Genomic DNA, 26958 nt, shown 5'->3' with positions numbered 1-26958 from the left:
TTCATCTGTGTCCTTCATCCTACCTTTCAGTAAACTGGCATTTCCCTGAGTTTTGTGAGCTGCTCTAGTAAATTAATCACACCCCGGGTGGGGGTATTTGAACCTCTAATCTGCCGTTGATCAGTCATAGTCACAGGTGATAACCCGAAGTTGCAGCTGGAGTCTGAAGTGGGGGTGAGGAGCAGTCCTGCAGACTGAGCCCTTACCTGTGAGGTCTGACGCCATCTGCAGGTAGACGGAGCCAGACTTGAATTAAATTCTAAGACACCCAGTGGTGCCCCAGAGAATAGTTTAAAATTGGATCTTAGGATCATTGCAGAAGAGTTCTATATTTATTTTTTATTCTTTATCCATTTTGCATACAAGCCCTTTGCCAGCTATAATCATATCTGTTGCATCCTCATAGGAGTGGTCAGGTAAGATAATGAGCAGACGAATGCTTTGCAAATGGGGGCGTATGATTTACATGCTATTCATTCAGGGCGTAAGGGCCTTTCTGATGTGGTCACAGAAGCCATCCCTTCCTCCTGCCTTTTCCAGACCAGCCCCCTGTGCACTGGCTGCCATTAGTTAACTAGAGGGTTTTCTGTTTGTCTTGTCTTGCCACATCATTCAAATCTGTGACACACAATCAACCACAACATGTATATTGGTTGTGACATTGGCCTGGGAAGCTGAGGGTTATGGGAAGTGGTTTTTCTGATTTTGCAACAACTGTGAGTTTTGTGGGTCCTATTACTGCATCTTCTGTGAAAATAGATTCATGGAAGCTAAGAATCTGGCCAAATACGTGGAGAACCTCTCCTTACTTCCTGCCCTTAAATTCTCATAAAGATAACATTTGTTTTTATTGAGAAAACTTGGAAATGTAGCACCCAGGGAAAATTTCCATCACTTCAGATCCTCATTGTCTTCTGAATAAAGTACAGTTTCTGGGCCTTTCCAAAGTCTTTTTCTGTCTTGATGTTCGGGTTTGTGATGCTGGTCTCTAGGTGTTTGTATCTGGTCTGCAAACCCTCGGAGAGAAGACTTCAGAGGAAGCCTTCGGGACATCTTAACCGGCCCAGAGCTGTCCTTGCATTTACAATAGGCAATCTCGGGTGACATTCACACTCATGACAGAGGAGGGGTTGGCCCAGCAGCTCTGAGCGTGTCCACATGGGGACCACGCCCGCCCTTCTCTTAACTTCTTTATTTGGTTCTTAATTTGCACTTCAATAATCTGATTAAAAAGCAACAACTAGAATCTAGTGAATGGAAGATACTGGCTGACGACTCCTCCTACATGGGTATGCCCCCCAGTGCGTGCCATGGAGATGTGAATTTGTGTTTTCAGAGAGAGTGAAAGAGAGGGGAGGAGATTCAGAAGTGAGAGAAGGGAATGCAGGACATGGAGAGATTCAGGAGAGAGGGAATCAGGAGAGAGAGCTGAGAATGCAGAAGACAGAGAGAATCAGAAGATAGAGCCGAGAAAGCAAAAAATGGAGAGATTCAGCCCTGGCCGGTTTGGCTCAGCGGTTAGAGCGTCGGCCTGCGGTCCTGAGAGACCCGGGTTCGGTTCCCGCTAAGGGCACGTACCTCGGTTGCAGTTTGTCCCCGGCCCTGGTTGGTTGTGCGGGTGGCAGCCACTCGATGTGTCCCTTTCACATCGATGTTTCTCTCTCTCTCTCTCTGTTCCTCTCTCTCCCTCCCACTCTACCTGAACAAAAAATGTCCTCGGGTGAGGATAAAAAAAAAAAAAAAAAAAATGGAGAGATTCAGGAGAATGAGGAGAGAATGAAGAAAACAATCAGGAGATAGAGGAGAAAATGCAAACAACGATGAGATTCGGGAGACTGGGGCGAGAACGCAGGACACGGAGAGATTCAGGAGAGAGAGCAGAGAACACAAAAACGAAAGGAATCAATGAAGAAAGCAGGGAACGCAGAAAACGAAGAGAATCAGGAGAGAGAAGAAACAAGGAAGAAAATGGAGAGTATCAGAAGAGAGAAAAGAGAACGCAGAAAATAGAAAAAAAAAATAGAGGACAGAAGGCAGAACACGGAGAAATTCAGACAAAAAAAGAGAACGCAGCAAACAGAGAGAATCAGGGAGAGGGAACATTGGCGTGAGAGAGACACACCGACTGGTTGCCTCCCACACATACTCTGATGGGGGCCGGGGATTGAACCTACAACCTAGGAACGTGTCCTGGACCAGGAATTGTACCTGTGACCCGGTGCGTGGGCCGATGCTCTAACTACTGAGCCATGTTGCTCAGGGCTGGATTTGCATTTTCACCACATAGTTAGCATCATATTGTCACTACAAATTCCACCCTCCTCCTGGCGTGCCCAAGCCCATCTCTGCCTTGTTCTATTTCCCCTGCTCTCTGTCTTGGGCCCATGGCTCATCCCAGCCCAGAGGTAAGAGCAGATCGCTGCCAGCTGCCTTGCTCTGCTCCTTTGAACCTCGGGAAGGTGCCTGCTTCTCTCCAAGCCCTGCACCTGCCCTGGGTTCAGGTGACCTCATTTCCCCGACTCATTGCTCAGCCTCCTAACGTGTCTCCCAGCTCAGCCCTTCTCTGTCCACACCCAGCTTTCACACTGCTACGAAAGGGAACATTCTGCGAGGAAAAACACAGCAGGGCTCTCCTGGCCCCAGAGCACATGTGGCATCCGTGCCGGCTCCTCAGCCTCGCCTCCAGCCCAGCTCTGAGGCTGGGCCCCCTTGCCCCGGCCGGGCCTTTGCCACTTCCTTTGCTGGAAGTGCCCTCTTCTTCATGTCTCTTCCTGCCACTCCCTCGACTGTGAGCATCCTGAAGGCACATGGCGCTGACTGCCCACGTGGCTCCAGCACCAGCTTGGTCCCTGGCACACGATAGATAAAGATACTCTGATGAATGAACGGTGAGCTGCCCACTGGAGAGCCAGGTGGCCCAGCGCTGTACATGATCACAAGCACCCTCCCGTCCAGCAGGGGGGGCTTGGGCAGAGTTTTTGCAAATTTTTGGCCAGTTGTTAGGCTCCAGCAGCCACAGAGCCTCAGCATAGCTTTCAGGGATGCCGATATTGAGGGTCCTGGAGTTTCCTCTTCTTGCTGCTCCTCCCACACTGCCTGAGTCTGCTGGTTCCTGCCAGCCAGAGCCTGGGTGCTGGTCCTGATTTCTCCCCTCTCTGAGCTGACTTCGCAAGTAAATGACCAGAGGCAGGTTATCCGTAAATGACCAGAGGTCCTAGTTATCCAGGTTCTAGAAAGTCTTTGCAGAGAATGGAAAGTATGGAAACAATGGCAGAAAACCATGATTAACCCCACGTCTCAAAAGCAACCGCTGCTAACAGTTTTAACTTGCCGTATTACAAAGCGCAGTTTCACTTTCTGAATTTTCAGTTGCCCAAGGTCAGCTGTGGTTAGAGAATATTAAATGGAAAATTACAGAAATAACTCAGAGTTTTCAGCGCATGCCATTCTGAGGATTGTGATGAAACCCTGTTCCATCCATGCTGCTTCGTCCTGCCCAGGATGTGGCTCATCCCTTCGCCCAGTGTCCCCCGGTCCCCACCCATTAGTCACTCAGCACTCATCGCGGGGATCACGTCGATGACTCCGCAGTGCTGTGCTCACCGCCCGTTTTGGTTACTAAGGGCCCTAAAGCCATTCACATAACTGTTCCTATAGCGTCCTGTTGCAGTTGTTCTATTTCCCAGTACTTATTGCTGTTACTCTCTTACTGTCCCAGCTGATGAGTTAAACTTCGTCATAGGTATGTACGTACAGGAGAAGGCAATGTATATGGGGTTCGGCACTCTGGTGATTCCAGGTGTCCACTGGAGGTCTTGGAAAGTGCCCCCGTCCGTGAATAAGGGGGAGCTACTGTAGTTCTTCCTTCTAGCCACTTTTTTCCTTCGTTTATTGATTTTAGAGAGAATGAAAGGGAGAGAGAGAGAGAGAGAGAAACATCGATGAGAGAGAACATTAATTGGCTGCTTCCTACATGCCCCACACTGGGAATCGGGCCCACAACCTGGGCATGTGTCTGACTGGGAATTGAACTGGCGACCTCTTGGTGCATAGATCGACGCTCAACTACTGAGCCACACCAGCCGGACCCTTCTAGCCATTTTTTTTTTTAAATCCTCACCCGAGGACATTTTTCCATTTTTTTGTTCAGATAGAGTGGGAGGGAGAGAGAGGAAGAGAGAGAGAGAGAGAAACAACGACGTGAAAGGGACACATCGAGTGGCTGCCTCCCACACAACACAACCAGGGCCGGGGACAAACCGCAACCGAGGTACGTGCCCTTAGTGGGAACCGAACCCGGGTCTCTCTGGACCGCAGGCCGACGCTCTAACCGCTGAGCCAAACCGGCCAGGGCCCTTCTAGCCATTTTTTGCAGGAATTTTCAGACCATGATCATGTCTGAGTTTGAACATTTCTTAGAGGAAAATAATCTTCATTTAGTTGTGGAAACCAGGACATTAGATTTACAAGCTCAGGGGGCCCCAGGGAGCCTTTAGTCATTGTTCCTTTTAACAAATGTTATTGGGCATCTACTGTGCGCCCCTGGGTGACAATATGGACAAGGTGCCTGTGCACATAAAGCCTGTGCTTTCATGGGGGAGAAGAGCAAGGGGCCAGCTCAGTGACAACACATTAGGAATCAGTCGGGCAGTGACACACAGTGCCGGAACGGAACTGTGGCGTGGGGAGGGCTGCAGGCCTGTGACTGGGACAGGCTGGTTAGGGAAGCTGGCTGAAGGGTGCCCATCAGAGGGAGCCAGGTCCTAGAGCGTCTGGAAGGAGCCTCCTCTCTGACTGAGGACCCCGCTTGTCTGAAGAAGCAACGTGCGCGAGCCAGGCCTTAGAAACCATGGTGAGGAATTGGGGTTTTGTTTTAAGGGAGACAGGAAGCCATTGGAGGGTTTTAGGGGGATCATCTAATTGGGGGCAGGTCCAGAGGAGAAAGATGCCTTGGGGGCCGGGTGGTAACCATGGGGATGAGGGATGTAGACAGACTTAGAATATATCTCAGAGGTGGAGTCACTAGAATGGGTGCATAGACTATGGAGGGATGGCAGGTCAGGGGTGCAGACCCTGAGGGGTACACTGCGGAGGAAGCAGGTTTAGGCGACAGAGAATCAAGAGCTTGGTTTTGGCCATTTGCAGTTTGGGGTCAGGTGTCAATGTCAAGCTGGTACTTGGATAACCCAGCCTAGATTCCATGGGGGAGGGGAAGGCTGAAGATTAACAAGGGAAGTCATTGGCTAACGGAGGAACTGGGCACCTGGTCACCCGCTTAGGGCAGCGAGGACAAGACCAAACCCTGCCGACCAGTGGGGACCAGAGGGCAGGGTGGAGTCCTGCCCACGAGTATGTGCGGCTCGATCAGGAGGCGACGGGCCCTGCTCCCACGCCTTCCTCATTCCTCCTCTTCAGAGCACGTGTTTTCCAGGAGCCCCGCTTCTTCCTACTGTACCAGCTGCCACACCCACTGGGCGGGCGGCCCTGTTTCCGGTGGTCTCATTTCCATATCGTCTCCATGGCTGCCGTGGCCTTGTGTTGCCTTTTGTTGCCTTTCACGACTGACTGAGTAAAAACCCACATTTGCATTACGTGGCACCCTTCCCCGTCCACCCGAGCCCTTCATCTCAAGAACTGCCAGAGCTTTTAGGTCATTTGATTTTCATTTTGAAGATGGAAAATTGAGGGCCAGAGACGAGAAATGACTTGACCAGGGTTACAAAATCAATCAGTAGGAGCTGTGAGTTCTGGGAGGCCACGGGCCGCTTGTGCTGCATTGTGGAAGACTTTTTGCATGGCATCAATTTTGCTAAAATCTGCTCTGCCATCTCCTGCCCCAAGGCAGGATAGCTCTGCATTCTGCATTTCTTTATCTCTGCTTTTTGCATTTCTTTAAGTAACCATTTACTCAACAAGCCAGTCTTTGCTGACATTTTGTTCCTTTGTGGTATTTTCTGGAATTGCTTCGGGCAAGCGTGGTGCTTGACAAAAGGTGCCTCTTGCCCTATATATTGTGTGAATTACCCCTGAATAAACGAGACTTGATCAGAATCCTGTCTTGTCTCCATTTCTCGTGTCTCTTGTCCCTCCTCATCCTCACTCCCCCTCTAGAGTCCTCTTTGCTCGACCTGCGGGACGGGTCACTGCATCTTGATCATTATATAGAGATGCGAGTCCCAAGAGTGAAAGGGGCCTTTTAAAATGAAAATTATACAGGCTTTTAAAAATCTTTTGGTTTTGAAATAATTACAGAGTTGCAGGAAAATACAAAGGAACGTACAGGGAGGTGCTCAGCACCCTTCCCCCAGCTTCTTCAGTGCCAACATCTCATCATTATAGAACAGCATCAAAACCAGGACCTGGACCTCGGTGCAAGCCACAGCTCACTCAGAGTTCATGCTCCACACGTATTCCTTTGTGTCGCTTCATGTAACCACCACAGTCAAGGTTCTTACGTGTGTCATCCCCACACAGCCTTCCTCTTGCTCCCTGTTTGTAGACACCTCACCTTATCTCCCCATTCCTCATTGCTGGAAACCACAAATCTATTCTTTATCTTTATGATTACGTTATTTAATGAATGCTATATAAATAGAATAGTGAAGTAGGTGTCCTTTTGAGACTGGCTTTTCTTCACTCAGCATAATTTTCTTGAGGTTCGTCCAAGTTGTTGGGTGTATCAAAAGTCCACTCTTTTTCATGAGTGAGCAGTGGTCCATGCTATGGAGGTACCACAGTTATCATTCCCCCCTGAAGGTTATCGAAAAGCTTCCAGTTTGGGGCTGTTATGAATCAAGCGACCACAAACACTTGTGTATAGGTCTTTGAGTGAACTCACATCTTCATTTCTCTGGAATATATGCCAAAGGGTGTAATTGATAGGCCATATGGTAGGTTACTTTGTATTCTAAAAGGAACTGACAACCTGTTTTCCAGAGCGGCTGTGCCGTTTTCTATTTCCACCACAAGGTACTAGTGATCCAGCTTCTCTACATTCTCACCAGCATTTGGTGTTATCATTACTTTTTTCATTTTAGACATTCTGCCAGGTATCTCATTGTGGTTTTAATTTGTATTTTTCCAATGACTAAGGATGTGGGTCATTTCTTTGTGTATTTATTTGTCATCGGTATATCCACCTTGGTGAAATGCCTGTGCATGTGTTTTGCCCAATTTTAAATCGCTCTGTTTGTTTTTTAAATGTTGAGTTTGACAGTTCTATATTCTAAATACAAGTTGTTGTTGTTTTTTTGTCAGATACGTGATTTCCTCCTAGTCTGTAATTTGTTTTCTTATCTTTTTAACAGAGCAAATGTTTTAATTTTGATGAAGTTCAAATTATCAATTTTTTTTTCTTTTATGGATCATACCTTTGTTGTCAAGTCTGAGAACTCTTTGTGTACCCCTAGGTATCAAATATATTTTTTTAAATTTTATTTTCTTCTTTATTGATTTTAGAGAAGGAGGAAGGGGGAGAGAGAAAGAGAGATAGAAACATCAATGAGAGAGAACATCAATTGTCCACCTCCTGCACGTCCCCCACTGAGGATGTGGCTCACAACCTGAGCATGTGCCCTGACCAGGAATTGAACTGGTGACATCTTGGTGCATGGGTTGATGCTCAGCCACTGAGCCACACTGACCAGGTTATTTTTTTTTATTTTTTTTTTCCTAGAACTTTTATAGGTTTATGGTTTACATTTAAGTCCATGATCCATTTTTAGGTCATTTTTGTATATGGTTTGAGGTTTAGGTTGAGGTTAATTTTTTGCCTATGGGTGTCTAATTGTCCAGCACCATTTATTGAGAAGCTCATCATTACACCACTGAATTGATTTTGCTCCTTTGTCAAAAATCAAATGGGCACATTTGTGTGGATCTATTTCTGGATTCTATCTTTTGCTCACTGATCTATGTGTCTCTCCCTCCATCAATGCCACATGGTCTTGATCGTTGTGGTGACACGGTAAGCCATAGCACCTACAAGAGTGTCTCCTCCCCCTTTAACCTTTCATTTTGATGCTAAAATTCCTGGGATGGTGTTTTATTGGGGTTGGGGTGAGGGTCGGGAAGGGATTTCTCTCTGTTATTTTTTTTTTAATCCTCACCCGAGGACATTTTTCCATTTTTTGTTCAGGTAGAGTGGGAGAGAGAGAGAGAGAAACATCGACGTGAAAGGGACACATCAAGTGGCTGCCACCCGCACAACCAACCAGGGCCGGGGACAAACTGCAACCGAGGTACGTGCCCTTAGCAGGTACCGAACCCGGGTCTCTCTGGACTGCAGGCTGACGTTCTAACTGCCGAGCCAAACCGGCCAGGGCAGGATTTCTCTTTATAAGCTGAAAAATTTTTTATGCTTCTAATTATTTTTCTCTTTGGAAAATCTGATTTAAAAAACCTTAGAATTGTGTGTCACAGAAGTAGATTCACCAAGCTTGCTGCCTTTACTCAGAGGAACTGGCGGGGGCTTTGTGCCCACCGCCTGGCTTCTTGGAGGCTGTCTTCATGCCCATCAGGTTCCAGAGGAGTTTGGGGTCGTACAGGTTCTAGTAAGACTGCCCTTGGTGTAAACGAAGTGAGTCCAACATCACTAACATGGCTTAAGGGAAAGGGGAGGCCTTCAGGGCCCGTGGACTTTCTAAAGGAGGCAGTAGCATCAGCTCCGAGAAATATCCAGTACCAGTTACTGTGTCTGGTGGGCATGGCAGACACAGCGATGGAGAGTAGTGAGCTGGAGCAGGAAGGGGAGCCCGAGCCCCATCAGACAGGGGCCCAAGACACTCTGCTGCAGCCCAGGTTTTCATTTTTTTTTTTTTTTTAAAGCTAGAAATCCAGATTTTTGTGTGTGAAATACCCTGAGTTTTAATGTTGGAAATAAAGTACTATTTAAAAATAACACTGTTGCCCGGTCGGTGTGGCTCAGTGGACTGAGCGTCGTCCTATGGACTGAGAGGTCTCAGTTCAATTCCCAATCAGGGCACATGCCTGGGTTGCGGGTTCGATCCCCAGTGGGGGGCGTGCAGGAGGTGGTTGATCAATGTGTCTCTCTCACATCGATGTTTCTATTTCTCTTTTTCTTCCTCTCGCTCCAAAAAATAAAAAGCAAAACAAACCAAAAAAGTAATACTGTGTGGGCCTTTCCCAAGGGGGTCCGCTTTGCAACCCTTTTATTTTATTTTTTTTTAATCCCCACCCTAGGATATTTTGTTTGTTCGTTTGTTTTTAGAGAGAAGAAGGGAGAGGGATGGAACCACAACTGGTGCATGTACCCTCGCTGGGAATCAAACCCATGACCCTTCAGTACACAGGACGATGCTCCAACTCACTAAGCCACTTCAGCCAGGGCCCAATTTGCCACCTCTGTTACTCCACTGTGTCAGCGGAGTGTGTCTGTCATTGCCGGCCAGCAGCCATAAAGGGGACGTGACTGGTAGAGCAACGGTGTGCTCAGTGTCTCATCTGTTTGCAGAGAGCTTGAGGGTGTGAAAAAGCAGTTCATTTGCTCAGGTAGGTCTTGCAGCTTTGTTTACACTGTTCATCTACTTTGCAAATCTTTCATGTTCCATTCCAACAGCCAGAGCCGAGCCCGCCTTTCACGTGACTGGGCTGTCAGCCCAGGTGGACGTCACTACCTTGTAATGACTGAGAGCCAGTGGTGGTGACTCCTCCTGCAGGTGTGGAGGAGATGCAGGGAGGAGGCCGGCAGTGGGAGTGTGTGGGTGGGTGGGTGTGTGCGCAAAGTTGGGGTGAGCAAAGAGGGTGCAGAGGACAATCCCCTGGTGTGTAAAACTTAGTCTGGGGCAGCATCAGGAGGTCCATGAAGTCAAAACCATTTCATAATAATACAAGACATGATTTGCCTTTTCCTTCCTTTTTAAAAAGTGAGTGTTGCCCTGGCCAGTTTGGCTCAGCGGTTAGAGTGTCGGCCCACAGACCAAAGAGTTGCGGGTTCAATTTCGGTCAAGGGCACTAACCTCGGTTGCGGTTTGGTCCCCGGCCCCAGTGTGGGTCGTGCGGGAGGCAGTCAGTCAATGTGTCTCTCTCACATCGATGTTTCTCTCTCTCCCCCTCCAACTCCGTCTGGAAATAAATGGAAAAATATCCTCTGGTGAGGATTAAAAAAAAAAAAAAAGGGAGTGTTTGGTGGAGTTTTCCAGAAGCTACATGACAGTGACGCCCTGCTCTGATGGCTAATTAAAAACATGTATATGTGGATGTTTTCGTTTCGGACATACTTTTTTGGGGTCCTCAGTGATGTTTATGAATCTAAGGAGATCCTGAAGTGAAAAATGTTCAGGATGCTGGTCAAGGGAAGTGGCTGTCAATCCCAGTGGACATTAGAGTCATCCGGGGAGCTTGAAAATAGCACGATGAGCCCCACCCGAAACCAACAGAATCCCTTTGGTTGGGAAGTCATCAGTGTCGCCATCATCACCATCATCATCGTCACTATCATCTTCATCATCGTCTTCACCATCCTTACCACCATGCTCGCCGGAACACCTGTGGGCTACCCAGCACGCCTCAGGCCCTGGGCTACGTGCGGTACCTCTGATGTCTACCACACTGCGGCCCTGCCGGCCGCTGACGGGCCTCTCCAGTGCTGGCGGGGTGCTCAGCTGGGTGTGTGACACCGCCTGACCCAGATTCCTTGTCCGTGGCCCTCCCACCTGCCGGGCTGCCTGTGTGGGACCCGCTCCCGTCTTTCCTGCCAGACGCTCGCAGGCACAGAGCCTTCTCTGCTCCCCCGGGCCCTGGGTTCAGGACCCCAGACTGAAGGAGTCCTCTGGGCTTCGGCGGCTGGGTCAGTTCCCAGCACCGTCCGGCCCCTCAGGCGTGGCTAGTTCTGGAGCAGAGAGTCCTTGCTGCCCGACCTGCTGTAAGGGCCTGGATACATCGCGACAGGTACAGCCTCTGTGCGATGCAGGACGCAGGAGTCAAATGCCGGCTTTTTGCCCACTGGATTGCAGAACATACACTCAGTGGGCTCCCATTACTCACCCCGCTGAGACCAAGCCCTGGGACTAGCTGCCCAGTGGAGCACTGAGGTCTGCCCAGCATGGTGTCCTCCCCAGGACTGTTGGGCCACAGTGTGTGGAGACCCCTCCAGTGTCCTTCCAGGAGGACACACCCAGACATGAGGCTGTGGGACCCCTAGCCAGCGAGGAGGGAAGAGCCACAGGCTCAGAAGGGGCCCCCAGTAGCCCAAATGGCAGACGGTCTATCTTCCAGGCCAAGGGAAGGAAGTGGAGAAGAACTATTCTCGTCCCTTTGCATTTGGCAGGCCCCTGGGGAACTCTCCTCCGTGCAGGGACCCTGGGAGCACATCTCCTGAATCACCGTTCAGATCCAGTGCTGCGTTTGCCCTGGTCCTCGTCACAGTGGAGGTGGGCTCCTCCCGAGACACCAGACTTCCTTTCTCTGGACAGAGTGAGCCCACGTGTGAGATTAAATACAGAATTGTCTCTGGAAAACAGCTGTCAGTAAGAAAGGCCCATGCCCTGGCCAGTTTGGCTCAGCGGTTGGAGTGTGGGCCTGCAGACCAGAGAGTCCCAGGTTCGGTTCCCGCTAGGGGCATGTACCACAAAAAAAAAAAAAAAAAAAGAAAGAAAGGCCAATCCCAGAGTGGGGGGACCTCTCTCACCTCTGGGGGGCTTTAGGTGTGGTCCATAACCCCTCCCCGGGCTCTGGGTCCAAGTCCCCTGTCCTGCTGCCCCCATCTTGCTGGTCAGCCTCTGATTGTGCTCCTATTACTCTCTTTCTGATCCCAGCCCTTCTAGAAAGTCTCCCCTTGGAAACAGGAGTCGTCCAGCCCTTCCATCAGATTCCTAATGGTTTTGGCATTTCCTCACATTGCCCACACCAAGGGGTTCTGGGAGCCCGAGGAGGCCCTGTTGACCCGAGGGGAGAAGCAGGAGACAGAATGTCCCACTGGGGGGGAGGGCTTCCCCAGGACAGGGCGGGGGGGTGGTCAGCTGGGTCACTGGGGGGAGGGCTTCCCCAGGACAGGGCGGGGGGTGGTCAGCTGGGTCACTGGGGGGAGGGCTTCCCCAGGACAGGGCGGGGGGTGGTCAGCTGGGTCACTGGGGGGGAGGGCTTCCCCAGGACAGGGCGGGGGGGTGGTCAGCTGGGTCACTGGGTGGGGAGGGCTTCCCCAGGACAGGGCGGGGGGGTGGTCAGCTGGGTCACTGGGGGGGAGGGCTTCCCCAGGACAGGGCGGGGGGGTGGTCAGCTGGGTCACTGGGGGGAGGGCTTCCCCAGGACAGGGCGGGGGGATGGTCAGCTGGGCTTTTCTTGTTTTCAGAAGGGCTTTGAATTGTCCCACTCCCAGGACCAGAGCTTCTGGGACGTGACCCACACCCTGCATTTCATGGCCCTCATCAGAACCGGGTTCAGTTTGACCGGATGTAGAAGCCTTTCACCTCGAGAGTGGTCCAACTTGTGGACAAGGGAGCAGGCCTATTGCCAGACACCGCCGGTGGGGGTCCCAAATGCCAAAGTGTCTGGTCTCTGAAAGGACGGACGTCTCTGCTGTGTCACCTGAGGTGCAGCCTCTGCCCCTCGGTGACCGGGGTGCTGGCCTCCCCCTCCGGGCAGGCCAGCATCTGCTCAGGCGCACGCGTGGCCTGTTTGTGTCATGGAGTCAGGGCACCTCCCGCCACGGAGCCTCGCGAGCACGTTTGCAGGCGGGAACCCCCAGGGGGCCTGATGGTCTCAGAACGTCACAGAGGCTTCGAGAATGACCTGGTCAGCAGCTGTGCCGTGAGCGACTTCATAATTCTCACGAAATGACGACAGGGTATGTCATCACCTCCGGCACCCTGATCACGGGCTGGTCCGAAATGCAGCTGGTGATTCTGCCACACCTTGCGTCTGGCCGAGCGCAGGGGCGGCCTGAGGTACGTGAGCCGGTGTCACGCTGAGCCCGTCTGTGCAGACGCCAAGGAAGGAAGGTGTGACAAACACAGAAACATGCACGAAGACATGCACACTCCAGTAAAACACACACAATGCAGAAAACACCCACAACATACACAACACACACAGCATATACACACAACACACACAGCCGCGAAACACACAGCACACAGTAGTATGTACCCACAAAGGAGAACACACAAACATACACATAAAAGACATGCACACTCCAAGGAAATATACATGCATACAATGTATACACACATAAAGCATATATACACCACCAAACACACACAGAAAACAAATGCACCGAACACACACACGCAGGAAAATACAACCTGTCAAAAGTCCAAAGGGCAACGGCTCTGTCAGGAGTGGTTGGATATGTAAAAAAATGATCTAATAAATTAGATTCCTTAAAAGTCACTGTAAGCCCTGGCTGGGTAGTTCAGTTTTGGGTTCAATCCCCGGTCAGGGCACATGTAAGAATGAACCAATGAATGCATGAATAAGTGGAACAACAAATCCCCCCCCCCAAAATAAATAAATAGAAATTTTAGAAAAAAAAATCCCTGTACGATGTAAAATTTTAAAAGTAGATAAGGAAAATATGTATATGCTTTGACTACACTTCTAGGAATTTATCCCAGGAGCATAATCAAGGATATATGCAAAGACTTAAGTCCAAACATATTTAGCATGACATTGTATATAATAGTGTAAGAATGAAAATCCGAATGCCAACACTGGGGATTAGTGGAATGAGGTTTGTCCGTATGTGATGTACAAATGAGCTGACCCTTGTCCTCTTCCTCAACCTCCCACAAATAAAAGTGCAGATGCGGAACCAGAGAGCATCCTGTTAGGCAGCGGGTGGTCAGGGTCACCAGCTTACTGAGGTTGTGCGTGGGGGTGTGTCGGGGCGGGGGTTTGCAGTGAGGGCTCCGTGCCCACTACATCACACCCCCTGGCAGAGCTGACCTCTCGGCTCCCTCCCTGTCTGGAGCCCTGGGCAGGGTCTCTACAAGTCTGTTTCCTACACACCCCTACCGGGCACCCCCCGGCCCCTCACCCGGAGCCCCGACAACAGTAGCTCCTGCCCAGGAGTCCGCTTTGACTTTGCTTTTGCGTCCTCTTTGCCTTCGCCATCGCATCCCCATCCCAAAGGTTTGTGAAGAAATTCTCCAAAGGGCTCTCTCCTTTAGGAATTTAACAGACAAAATAGGGCTTTTCATCCCAGCGGTCCGGAAACAGCATTTTCCCAGGTCTTTAGATGGAGATGAAATACCTTGCAGCGATAAAGAAATAATGTAGAAAAGGACTGATCAAGTAAACTGATCCGAGAGCTCACGTTGAGTAGAAAAAGCAGGATGCGTTGTCAGTAGGAAAGGCACGTTACAAAATAGTCTGTGGAACACTCGCTGCACCTGCCTGTGGTGTAGATGTGAGTGTGGAAGAGACTAGGAGAGACCGGTTAGGGGCCGAGCGGCCACCCCCTCAGCAAGGCCTGCTCTGTGGCCCTGTGCTGCCAGACTAGATCTGTGATCAGCGTCAGTGGCTTAGCCCTAGAAGTGCTGTCTTGTCTGGACAGCAGTGAGGACAGCGCCTCCCAGCAGGGTCCTCGATGGGCTCGGCCCAGGCCGGGCGGTGGCAGCAGGCGCCAGGACTGTGGCTGTTGCTTTGCTCCCGTGTTTGGTGGTGCTGGTGGTGGGGCCCAGAAGCTGTGATCTTGAGATAGGCCAGTGAGCCAGGACAAGTGGAACAGGGACACTGACACAGAGCTGAACAAACTGACAGCAGTTTACAGCGGTACAGAGGCCACCTCCCTAGAGAGAACCTCTAGGCCTCAGTTGTATTTCAGCTCCAGACGCAGAAAAGCAGCAAAACCAGGTGGGCAACACCAGGACCAGCAGCAGTGACTAAGGACCCCCTGCCCTGACACTGACCAATCAGTGGAGACCACGACCCTGCGGAGCACCGCTAGGACACTGATGAGTATTCTGGTGAGACCTCCCCAGGCCTCCCCGCAGATTCCGCCTGCAAGAGAGAGATAAAGCAAGACAAAGGACCCAGAGGGCGCTCTCTTTCGCAGGGGGCCCCCCACCCCCCCGACCAGGCACGCATCTCCTAGACTCTAGGGGACCCCGCAGGCACGCATCTCCTAGACTCTAGGGGACCCCACAAGGCCTGCATCCAGGGCAGCAATGGGCAGTGACAGTTCATCCCAGGCAAACCCCTGAACCTGTCCCCAAGGCCCCCTTTTCTCTGACTCCTTAGTGAGCCAAAGCAGCCCAGCCTAGGCTCCTTTCCCAGCCCTGCCTTGTTTCACTGTCCCAGCTTCAGTAAACGTCCTCTGAAACTCACCTGGACTCGTGTTGTGGAACTTGAATTTCACAACATGAACCCACATGCTGCCGGCTGGGCCTAGGCAGACCCGCTCAGGGCCAGGTCCCCTTTCCGTAACCATCTTACTTGGTTGTGTGGGTTTTCGTCTGAACTGACTGGCTGTTTTGGTGTTCTGAGGCACAGCCATACCTGTGAACGACAGGAGCAATGCAAGACGTAAGGAAACACCAACCGGCTGTAAAGAGAAGCTGGTCCTTGGTGGGCCTGCTCGCTGGGGAGCTTGGCATGTCCCCATTGAAGAAATGGTGGCGGGTAGGTGCCGGTGACGTCCTGGAGTGCACCTGGAGGAGAGAAGACAGGAGGACATTGTCCTCCGGGACGTGGTCATTGCACCTGGGACTGGGGCAAAGAACCGGTGAGGACGGGGCTTCCGCACCGCCAGGCTTGCTGCCCGACCTGCCCTCCATCCCTCTCTTCCTCGCGTCTCTTCGCCACACGTGTCGTTGGAGCAGACGGGCAGCCGCACCGCCCACCGTTGAGATGCGTCGAATGGATGTGGCCCAGTCCTTGGCAGAGTGACACTGCCCCGGAGGAATTTGTTTATGCATGCGGCTAGAAAATGGCAGGCAGTGGCAGCTGACAACCCGAGATGCTGTTATTACTGGCTGAGGAATGTTGCTGAGGCGTTTGCATATATACTCCCAAACGGATTGCTCATAATGAGGGTGAGACCGGGTTCCCCCAGGTCAGAGATCCCGAGGGCAGGAGACCAGCGCTCCGGGCACCCAAGACAGAGCCACAGACCACAGGGATCCCTGGCCCAGGTAGGTGGTCCTCACCCCCAGCTCAAGAGGCCAGCAGACAGCGTGGGGAAGCGGAGCAGCACGGCCTCCCCATCCTGCCGTGTCCCCACTAGAAGCCTACGGACTCGCTGAATGTCTGAATGCCAGCTCTGGCGCCTGCCCAGCAGCAGCCCGCGGTCTCCTCGGATGGCCTCGCCGAGGAGCAGGGCCTAGCTGCAGGGCCAGGCACACACTGAGCTTGGAAGCCTCAGGAGGAGGCTGGCACCTTTTCCTTCTTTCATTTTCTTTGTTGAATTTTTAGAGAGAGGGAGGGAGAGGGGGAGAGAGAGAAACATTGATGAGCGAGAACATTGATTGGCCTCCCATATGCCCCCGCACTGGGGATCGGGCCCACAACCTGGGCATGTGCCCTGACCGGGAATCAAACTGGCGACCACCCGGTGCCTGGGTCGATGCTCAAGCACTGAGCCAGATCAGCCGGGTGGCTGGCACCTTTTCTGACTTCAGAGTCTGGCCAGTACTGGTCTTCAGAGGAGACGCTGGGACGCCATATTTTGAGTGATCCTGGGTGGGAAGAGATGGATCTGAGGTGCCGGATGCACTGCTTCTACAGGGAGCCTTGTGGGCCCCATTTGCATGTGTCTGGACATGGGCGGCCCGTCCGTAAGCAGCTCACGGGGGCGATGCAGGTCTTGGTGCCTATGGTGTCACTCTGCTCAGCAGCACCGCAGGGTCTTCGCCCCGGGCACCCACATTTCTGCCGGACACTTCTTGTTCTTTTTTTTTTAATCCTCGCCGAGGACATTTTTACATTTATCTTCAGATAGAGCGGGGGGGGGGGGAGAGAAACATTGATGTGAGGGACACATCGAGTGGCTGCCACCCACGTGACCCCAACCGGGACCGGGGATAAACTGCAACCGAGGTATGTGCCCTTAGTGGGACCCGAACCTGGGTCTCTCTGGTCCGCAGGCTGACTGATGCTCTAACCTCTGAGCCAAACGGGCCAGGGCCAGACACCTCTTGTTCTGATGGATGTGGCTGCCGCATTCTCTGCCTTCTCCGGTGTCCCTTGATTTACTCCCAGAACTGCAAAGGAAGGTGTGCTTTGTGGGTTCAGGGGATGCGGACAAAACCCAAAGAAGGTAAAATCAAATAGAGGCTCTCCATCCACCCATTAGAGCTCCATCCGGTCTCCCGCCCCGGGCACAGGTGTCCCTTTCCCCACGGTCCTTGCTGCCTGGCCCTGGAGCCCTTAGCATTTCCACTGTTTGTGAAACAATTTAGTTCCCTTTGCCACATGCCTGAGACATTCTTGGAGGTTTGGTTTTTCCACATAAATTGCCCATCTGCAATCTTTTTTTTTTAATCCTCACCAGAGGATATTTTTTTCCATTTTTTGTTCAGATAGAGTGGGAGGGAGAAAGAGGAAGAGAGAGAGAGAAACATCGACGTGAAAGGGACACATTGAGTGGTTGCCACCCTCACGACCAACCAGGGCCGGGGACAAACTGCAACCGAGGTACATGCCCTTAGCGGGAACCGAACCTGGGTCTCTCTGGACCGCAGGCCGATGCTCCAACCGCTGAACAAAACCGGCCAGGGCTCTGCAATCTTTTTTAAAAAATATTTGTAGAGAGAGAGGGAGGGGGAGAGAGAAGGAAACATGAGAACATCGGTCGGGGGATGGAGTCCGCACCCAGGCATGTGCCTTGACCGGGAATAGAACTGGAAACCGTTTGGTGCATGGGACGACACCCAACCAACTAGCCACACCGGCCAGGGCCTCACCTCCCATCTTAGAGTGACGTGGCCCTTGAGAAGTCACTCCAGGTTTTTGTCTTGAAAACTTTCCTCTTGGTGTTCTTCAAACACAGGGATGCTGGCCCCTGCCTTCGCTGTGCTGTCCCGGACTGCCGCTGGGAGGACCGTGTGACCCGAGAAGTGACATGCGATACTGGGGAGGGGGGTCCTGTGTCAGCGCCTTGGCACGCCAGGAGCGGAGTCTCTGTGTGGAGGCTTTGTTTTCCATGGCAAGAGGCGGCAAAGAAATTGCCTTTCTTTGCAAAGATTAGACTACATGGGGGACAGGGGTCTGTGCGGCAATTTTCTGTAAAGATTGGGACAGTCAGCGTTACAGGCTTTACTGATCATGTGACCTCCCCTGCAATACTGTTCTCTGCTGTGTAGCCGGGGAGCAGCCAAGGACGACGTACATGGGTTGTGTTCCAATAAAACTTTATTTAGAAAAAAAGAGTGGACAGGATTTGGTCTGTGGGCTATAGTTTGCCAGGCCCAGGATTAGAGCAATACAGTTTGAACTTTCTATTTCTTTTTTTTTTAATTCTCATCCAAGGATATGTTTACATTTATCTTCAGACAGAGCAGGAGGGAGAGAGGGAGGAAGAGAGAGAGAGAAACATCAACGTGCGAGAGACACATCGAGTGGTCACCACCCACACGACCCCAACCGGGGCCAGGGACAAACTGCAACGGTGGTACGTGCCCTTAGCGGGAACTGAACCTGGGTCTTTCTGGTCCACAGGCCAACGCTCTAACCGCTGAGCCAAACCAACCAGGGCTCTATTTCATTTTTATAAAATGTTGTCAAGATCCATAAAAATGATATTGTGACCCACAGGTTGGAAAATGTCGCTTGGACGGGGCAGAAATCAAGAAGGAGTGCTGGAAGGCAGAGCCGGGTCTGCCCGGAGGCCTCCCTGGACGCGCCAGACGTGTCCAAGAGGAGAGGGAGGCCGGGGCCTGTTCCACACGCAGGGCATCCGGGGTCAGAAGGTGCTGTGACCATGTCCTTCCTGCCCACTCAGGTCCTGCCCTCGTCCCAGGCTCCTGCTGAGCCCTCTCGTCGCACTGGGAATGTCCTGTCTGGAGGAGAACGCACAGGCGAGGATGGACTCTGGGGACTGGGAAAGAGCTGACCCCCAGTGCGGCGCGGAAGGTGAGGGTCTGGTGGAGACGGGGCCTGCAGGAACTGCTGGAGGAGGACCCGGCCACCCCGGGGACCGTCGTGGAGACTGAGCTTTGAGAAGTTCCCTGCTAGGTACTAGATGACAGAAATCCTTGAGGAGTCATGAAACAGTCAGAGGAGCCCAGGGTCAGCAGGTGGTAGATAAAAGGGTCAACTTTACCAGAGACTTGGGTTCGACATCCTGACTCACCAATGGGATGTTTTTTAAATTAGTGTCAGAGATCAGAAGGGAGAGGGGGAGAGAGAGATAGAAACATTGATGACAGAGGAACCTCAGTGGGCTGCCTCCTGCACGCCACACCCCCTACTGGGGATTGAGCCTGCAACCCAGGCATGTGCCCTGACGAGGAATCGAACCAGCGACCTCCTGGTGCATGGGGCGATGCTCAACCACTGAGCCACACCGGCTGGGCAATGGGTTGGTTTTGAATCCCCCAAATGCACCTATGTCCCCCCTGACTGCCCAGCAGATAGAGGCCTGTGGCAGGGGGTCTGAGTCCGGCTGGGCAGTGACCAAGTGCTCCTGAGCGCTCCCTGGAGGAAGGACTTGGACGCTGGCTCTAGGGAGACGTTGAAAGCAGAATTGTGACCCCCGTGACTCTCCAATGCGCGGGTGTGAAAGGAGAGGCCTGTGACATGCCAGAGGCCATGTCCCCGAGCTCTGGGCTCGCACATGGCCATCTTAGTGTGACACTAAAAACCAGGACGTTGGTCTGACAACTGTGGGTCCACCAGCAGGCACGAGAGAGGCTTGGACCCCGCCCTGCTCCTGAGCAGGGGCTGGGAGGTGGCTCCGCGCTCTGTCCCTGGGCGGGCACAGGAACACACGGTGCAGTTTCCCAGGACCCGGGACTCCGAATGCTGACACGGAGACCCTGCCCTCACGCTGCCGCTGCTTCTGCTGCTTGGACGCCTGGGCTGTCAGAACTGGGGGACACGTCGGGAAACGGGGCTCCGGGGGAGCCGGGCGGGTTATGGAACGGCCCGTGGTGGCAGGGCAGGCGGTAGGACCTCCACACGGAGCAGAGGATGGGCTTCCTTCTTCCACAGCTCTGTGTGCCCCGGTGCGACAGCGTCCGCCGATGCGTTCATCCGGCATTTCTCAGACTTGCCAGGCAGGACCCCGTGTTCCTGCAGCTGTGGGCGCCGAGCGCTCTCCCCGAGCTCATGCTCAGCTCCATTTCATCCCCATTCCCCACCATTTTCAATCAGAAAAGCTACTTTTAATGTCATTACTGGCTCTCTTCTTAGTGTTTCTGAAAACATATGAAAAATAAGGAAGGCATTAAGTGGCCCCCGGGGTTCTTAAGTCCCTGGAAAATCCCAATGCGTATGCCAACCTCACTGTCTCTGTTCCAGAGCCCGCCAGAGGCCCCCTGGAGCCGGGCCTGAGCCTCCCCGCCCTGAGCTCAGCACACACAGGTACGGCCCGGGTGGGGGTGGGGCTGGCGCTGCTGGGCTGTCTTGGGGGAGTGAGAGAGCCAGAGAGCGGGGACACCTCAGGGTGCTGGGGGAGTTGAGGCTTCTCCTTTGTAGACACATCTCGGCAGGGCCCATAAGAAGGGTGGGCCTTGGTTTCTGCAGAGAGAAAAGGTCACACATACCTCCTCACAGTGCCTAGGAAAACCAGGGCCTTGACAGGGGAGGCGCATGGCGGACCCACACCTCCGAGAGCCGCAAGCCCACTGAGCTAGAGCGCCTCCCACAGGCTGCATGTGCACTGCACAGTAACCCAGGAGGAAATGTCAGCATCGCCGCTTTCCCGGTGCAGAGAGAGAGAGAGAGAGACATTGATGTGCGAGAGAAACATGGATTGGTTTCCTCCCTCACGACCCTGACCAGGTCCAGGGATTGAACCTGCAACTCAAGTACATGCCCTTGACCAGGAATCGAACCTGTGACCCTTGGTTCTGGGGGCTGATGCTCTAAACGGCTGGACCAAACTGGCCAGGGCGAGTTTTCCCTTTTCAATGTGAAGTGTTGACTTCTGGTTATATTGACCTAGGGCCAAGAGTGGCGAATCAGAAACCACAGAGATTCACCTTTCACGACCAGGACCACAAAGTATTGGTGCTGGATGCTAAGAAACTCATAGCAGTTCAAAATAAAAGCTACATCCTCCCAGGTGACTCTCTCTCGGCTCTTTTCGGTCCCCTGCAGCCAGGGGAAGGCCTTTGTGCGGGGGCTCAGCCCAGGCTGTTGGAGACCCCCAGTGCCAGCAGAGAGGGGCTCGGTGGCGGGGCCCCAGGGACTTCTGGGAATGGAGTGGTGGGTCTGTGATGGTGACAAGATCTGAGGAAAGTCTTTCTGGACTGTGGGGGAGGAGGCGGCTCGGACCAGAGTGAAGGAGCCTGACACCCTGGGAGGCCTCTTCCCTGCCCTGAGGACCAACGGCCCTGTGTGACTGTCTGTTCCCAGCCACCTTCTTTGTGTCCGCCTGTCACTTGAGCTCCGCCTGTGAGAAGCAGGGCAGTCCAGTGTTCCTGGCAGTGTCTAAGGAAGAGCTCTTTCTTTGCTGTGACATGGACAAGACCAAGAGCCAGCCCACTCTCCGGCTGAAGGTGAGGACTCCCATCCGATGTCCTGTGCCCTCAGCCACCCCGGGGGGGGGGGGGGCCGAGATGCATGGCTGTCACTCTCCACACCCCCTCCCTCGGCTGGACGCCAGGAGCACCCCCAGGAAGAAGAGCTCCCTGTCCTCCTTGGCTCTGAGCCGCAGGCTGTGTCCCTCTCCCAGCTGCGCCGCTAATCGATCCCTTGCATCTCACAGGAGAAGAAGCTGTCCCAGCTGCTTTCTGCAAAGGGAGACCTGAAGAGCTTCGCCTTCTACCGGATAAAGGTGGGCTGCCGGAACCTGCTCGAGTCGGCTGCTCACACCGGCTGGTTCCTCAGCACCGCCAGTTCGGGGGAACCTGTCACGATGACACAGAAGCCCGGGAGAAAGCAATACACCGAGTTTTCATTTATTCCCGTCCACAAAGTCGAATCGTGCCCCAGCGAGGTCAGCGAGTAGAAGCCGGCCAGTAGGAAGTGGGTTAATCCGATCCTCCTCGTTTTCATGAAAATGCATTGTATTTGGCTGCTCAGAATATAAATAAACAACACGGGAAAATCACGTTTTGTTTTTAAGGAGACTGGAGGCCTCTATGGCTTTACACAGGCAAATGTGCATTATTTTTGTCATCTGCATTTAAAAGACTATTTCAAAATAAGTTGCATTGAAAACCAAAAGAAATTAAGCATGCAGTGAAAAAAAATGTACTGCTATGCATTTCATGTATTCACTATTTTTATGGAATACTTCCATGTATTCAATAAGAATCCAAATATGTTACAAAATAAATGTGTCATATAAACACAAATTATTTAAAAATGACTTTGCTAAAGGTACAAAGACCCCAAATTCACTTTAATTAACCAACTAAATTTAATTTTGTTAAACTATTTACTTTTTGAATTTTCTTCACTATGAAATACCTTCAGCTGTCAGATTTTGGCAGGTTAATATTAAAAGTTGATAATAAATATACATGTATATGTGCACTGAACTGCAAGGTAAAGTGTATGTCAAAGAGTGAATTGTTGTAAAAAGAAAAAAAAGTTGAAAAAGCACGATTCCATGGTTATGCAAGAGGTTCTGCCTGTGGGAGGTGTGTGGGCTCCAGAGGCTGTCACTTGGGGTCACTCGCTGTCTTTTGAAGCCATGGTGCCCTCTGCTGGTCATGGAAGGAATAGCCGATGGCAGCACAGCCTGCCCAGGGGCAGGTAGTAAAGGTGGTTCAAGGTTTCTGGACACCCTGGCAACTGGGCCCTCTCTGCAGCAGAACTCAGGAGGGGGAGGGGCTGAAGATGGCCCTTTAAGGGGTTTGTGATGAGCCAAACATTTTCATTCGTGAGCCTAAGGTGAGTGAGGTGTGAGCAAGAAGGTGAGCAGCATCAGCTCATAACAGGTCTTGGGGTCTCCCCGCAGAGCTGGGAGGTAGAGAGTGTGGAGGCTGGCACTGAGGGGAGTGGTGTGAAGGGGGTTGCATTTTAGAGGGATTTCTTGACCAAAGGAAGGTGAACAGCTTGGAGCAGGGCAGGCAGTTGTGGGCTGGCAGGAATCCCGGTGATGTGCGACCCTGAGCCTCAGGTGGGGGCCCTGTGTCTGCCTGCTCTGCACCTAGACTGACCCTGTGGCCAGCTTCCAGTGTCTCTTGTCCTGTCTCTTGGTTGTGTTCAGGCCATGGGAGATCAGAGAAAGGGGAGAGTGTGGCTAGAGCAGCCCCCTCCGAGCTCCAGCCCTGTCCCACAGTTAGCCCCGGTCCCCGCCCCTCTCCTCTGGGGGGTGATGGACTCCAGTGCCAGCGCCGGGTCCTTTTCCAGCCCCCCATGCTTCCTCTGGACCTGCCTGCACATGCGTGGGCACTCCCGCGTGCTCCCCAGTGTGCCGCCTGTGACTGTGCCTCTGTCCCTTATCGGGACACGGGACACATGCCAAAGAGCTTACACCTTATTGTCTCGGCAGCAGGAAGTCATTGAAGGCATTAGAGAACAGTGGCCAGAGCAGATGTGTATTCTGGAGAACCTGGCTGCCGGAAGTGAGCAGGATGGCTTGAATCGGTGAGGGCTGGAGGCAATCGAACCGTTAATAGACGGCAGCGGGAATCCAGGTGACACACGGGGCCCTGGGCCCCACAGCGCTGGGTCGGGGGTTGGGGGACAGACCGTCAAATGAGCATGGGAGCTGCACATATTGCTTGATCATTGACTTAAAAAAGCTGCAAGTTTAATGTTTTATTTGGGGGGAGTTTGCAAAAATCAGTGTGTGAGAAGTGTCACACTAAAATGCTGTGCTCTGGACTGTCTTGGCCCCTGGCCCTTCCTCACAGCTGGGTGAGCAGCTGGTCCCTGCAGCGCACTGTCCCTGGGTCCTTCTGGCACCACAGTTCATCCTGAGACCAGTGTCCAAAGTAAATATAATGTGAGGCGCGAATCGGAGCCGTGTAGGGAATTTTAAATTTTCCAGTAGGCATAACAGCAAAAGTACAAAGAAATAGATGAAACTTAAAACATACAAAGATCTCTTAAAACTCATTAATATGAGAATAAACAACTCAATTAAAAATGAGCAAAACATTTGAATACGACACCTTACCGAAGGAGATATACATATGAAAAGATGCTCCATATCATATGTCATCAGGAAAATGCAAATGAAAAAATAAGGAGGTACCACTAGGTACCTATTAGAATGATCAAGATCCAGGACACTGACCGTCCCCAGTGCTGGTGAGGATGCGGGACAGCGGGAACTCCGAGCTGTTGCTGGTGGGGATGCAACATGTCACAGCCCCTTCAGAGACAGGCTGGCAATTTTTTAAAAAAACAAAGCTAAACGGCATCTTAGCATATGGCCCAGCAATGGCACTCCACAAACACCTGCACGTGAATCTTTATAACAGCTTTATTAATCATTGCCCAAACCTGGAAGCCATCACGGCGTCCTTCAGTAGGTGAATGAATATACAAGCGGGTGACTTTTTATATTTCGCTTGGAGTAGGGAACACAGGCCTCTTACTCATGGAGGAAGAACATGGACTGGAGGGGCAAAGGTTTGGACTCCGCTGAGTGTCTTCTAATAACCCTTCAAGACCCACAGAAAGGCCCTGGCCGGTTTGGCTCAGCGGTTAGAGCGTCAGCCTGTGGTCCAGAGAGACCTGGGTTCGGTTCCTGCTAAGGGCACGTACCTCGGTTGCAGTTTGTCCCCGACCCTGGTTGGTCGTGCGGGTGGCAGCCATATGATGTGTTCCTTTCACGTTGATGTTTCTTTCTCTCTCTCTCTATCTGAACAAAAACTGGAAAAATGTCCTTGAGTGAGGATAAAAAAAAGAAATAAAAAAAAGATTCACAGTCGGACATTGGAGGGTGGGGAGGGAGGATGGTTAGGGTTTTTATCCCTGGGGTGCCTCAGGATGACTGTTTTTCCTGAGGAAGATTCTGTCTCCTGTCTAGTGGTCCTCTCCTCAAAGCTCTCTCTCTGATCTGTGACCATTGTCTCCTCTTGTCCCCTCAGGCATTCTGGTGCTGAGGGGTATAGCCTACTGTCGCTAGCCCTGGGGTTCTGCTCTGTATCTTGGGATTTCCCTGTATTTGCCCACATTTTTGTAAATAACTCCTGTATTACATTTACCTTACATTGCCAAGTTTGAATGTCACCTGTTTCTTGCTAGAGCTTGATTGATACAGCATCCCCCACCCTCCCCCCACGTTGGCCAAAACACACTTGGAAGACTTGGATGCGGAAGAGACGTTCTCTTTCTTGCAAGATGTAAATGAGCGTGCAGACTATTTCTCAGACTTGAAGGAACCTGGACTTACACTGTGAAGGTCAGTTTAGAGACTTAGAACAATGTTGACCCCTGCTGATGTCATAGAAGGATCAGATCCGCAACCCTGATCCTCCACTACTTCTGGACTTCAAACGATGTGATCTGCTAAGAATTTTTATTGTTCTATTCACTCTGAATTGGATTTGCCCAGCTTTTGAAGTGGAATGTTACTTAACTGATAGATTCCTGCAGGTAGAATTGATGGGTCCAGGGGTACACACATTTAGGCTTTGTGTAGCTCTTGCAAAATTGCTTCCCAGAAAGCCTGTGCTTGCTTACACGCCCATCCACACCGGACTGTTTTCTCACAACATTGCCCACCATCTTTTAAAAGATTTTTCATTTATTTATTTTTAATCCTCACCCAAGGACATGCTTAAAGAGAGGAAAGGAGAGAGAGAGGAGAGAGAGAGAGGAGAGAGAGAGAGAGGAAGAGGGAGAGAGAGAGGAGAGAGAGAGAGGGGAAGAGGGAGAGAGAGAGAGAGACATCAATTGGTTGTCTTCTGTATGCTCCCCAACCAAGGACTGAACCCACAACCCAGGTATGTGCCCTGACCAGGAACCAAACTGCCAACCGTTTGGTGCGTGGGATGACAGTCAACCAACTGAGCACTCCCGCTAGACACTTAACCATCTTTTTAATCTGTGGCTTCCTGAGGGCCAGAACCTGAATCTCATTATTGCTTTGATTTGCACCTGTCATTACTTTTATTTACTGGGTATTTCTATTTTCTTCGTGGCGGAATGCTTTTTCCATCTATTCCTCATTTTTCTATAAAATTACTTGCATTTTCCTTATTAACTAGTAGAAACTACTTAAGAATGTTGGCTACTAATTACTAGTTTGTTAGATATATTGCAAACATTTTCTCCCAGGTGCTTTAGTTTTTAACTTTATTCCACGGTGTGTTTTGTCAAAAGTCCTGAAATTTGGATGCTGTTCAGTTTATCACTTTCTCTTTCGTGCAATGAGCCTATTGAGTGATGTAGCTCATTGAGTGAAGGCTGCAAGTTGTCTGTCATTTGGCTCTTGGTGTATTGTTTTGTTGTTGTTGGTTGCACATAAGTGTACAATTAGCTGTTTTAAATTTAGAGAAATATACCTTTATGTTGGTCCTGTGGAGTTGGGATCTTTTGTCTTAATGCTTTTATTTTATTTATTTATTTGTTTTAATTCTCATCCGAGGACGTTTTTCTATTTATCTTCAGATAGAGTGTGAGGGAGGGAGAGAGAGGGAGAGAGAGAGAAACATCGAGGTGAGAGAGACACATCAACTGGTTGCCTCCCGCATAACCCCGACCAACGCTGGGGACTGAACTACAACCAAAGTATGTGCCTTTGTCCGGAATCGAACCCGTGACCCTGGTCCTTGAGCCAACTCTCTAACCGCTGAGCCAGACTGGCCAGGGTTTATCTTAATGCTTTTAATGCTTCTATTTATTTCTGCCATTTGGGTGAGTAGTTTTTGGGTCATTTTGTTCGTTTGCCCTTCATTTGTACCTGAGGGAGAGGAGGTTATTAGCACA

At 51.5% G+C, this 26958-nt stretch overlaps 1 protein-coding gene across 1 annotated transcript; it reads left to right on the top strand.

Annotated features, from left to right (window-relative positions):
* Positions 1–18947: 18947 nt before the first annotated feature.
* IL37 (interleukin 37) lies at positions 18948–22072 on the top strand. Its single transcript, XM_036263556.1, has 4 exons — positions 18948–19029; positions 21065–21184; positions 21478–21620; positions 21830–22072. The coding sequence occupies exons 1-4, from the start codon at positions 18948–18950 to the stop codon at positions 22070–22072; spliced, it is 588 nt and encodes a 195-aa protein (XP_036119449.1).
* The last annotated feature ends 4886 nt before the right edge of the window (positions 22073–26958 follow it).

Source organism: Molossus molossus, unplaced genomic scaffold (assembly GCF_014108415.1).
Source record: "Molossus molossus isolate mMolMol1 unplaced genomic scaffold, mMolMol1.p scaffold_m16_p_15, whole genome shotgun sequence".
Taxonomy (NCBI): domain Eukaryota; kingdom Metazoa; phylum Chordata; class Mammalia; order Chiroptera; family Molossidae; genus Molossus; species Molossus molossus.
Note: the sequence above shows the minus strand (reverse complement) of the source record. Positions and strands in the feature narration are given on the sequence as shown.

Bases quoted from the DNA above. Each gene is read 5' to 3' on its own strand.
- IL37 (XM_036263556.1), top strand. From the start codon at position 18,948: ATGTCCTGTCTGGAGGAGAACGCACAGGCGAGGATGGACTCTGGGGAC. The intron at 19,030-21,064 runs GTGAGGGTCTGG...ATATTGACCTAG, and splicing joins CCCCCAGTGCGGCGCGGAAG to GGCCAAGAGTGGCGAATCAG. The intron at 21,621-21,829 runs GTGAGGACTCCC...TGCATCTCACAG, and splicing joins AGCCCACTCTCCGGCTGAAG to GAGAAGAAGCTGTCCCAGCT.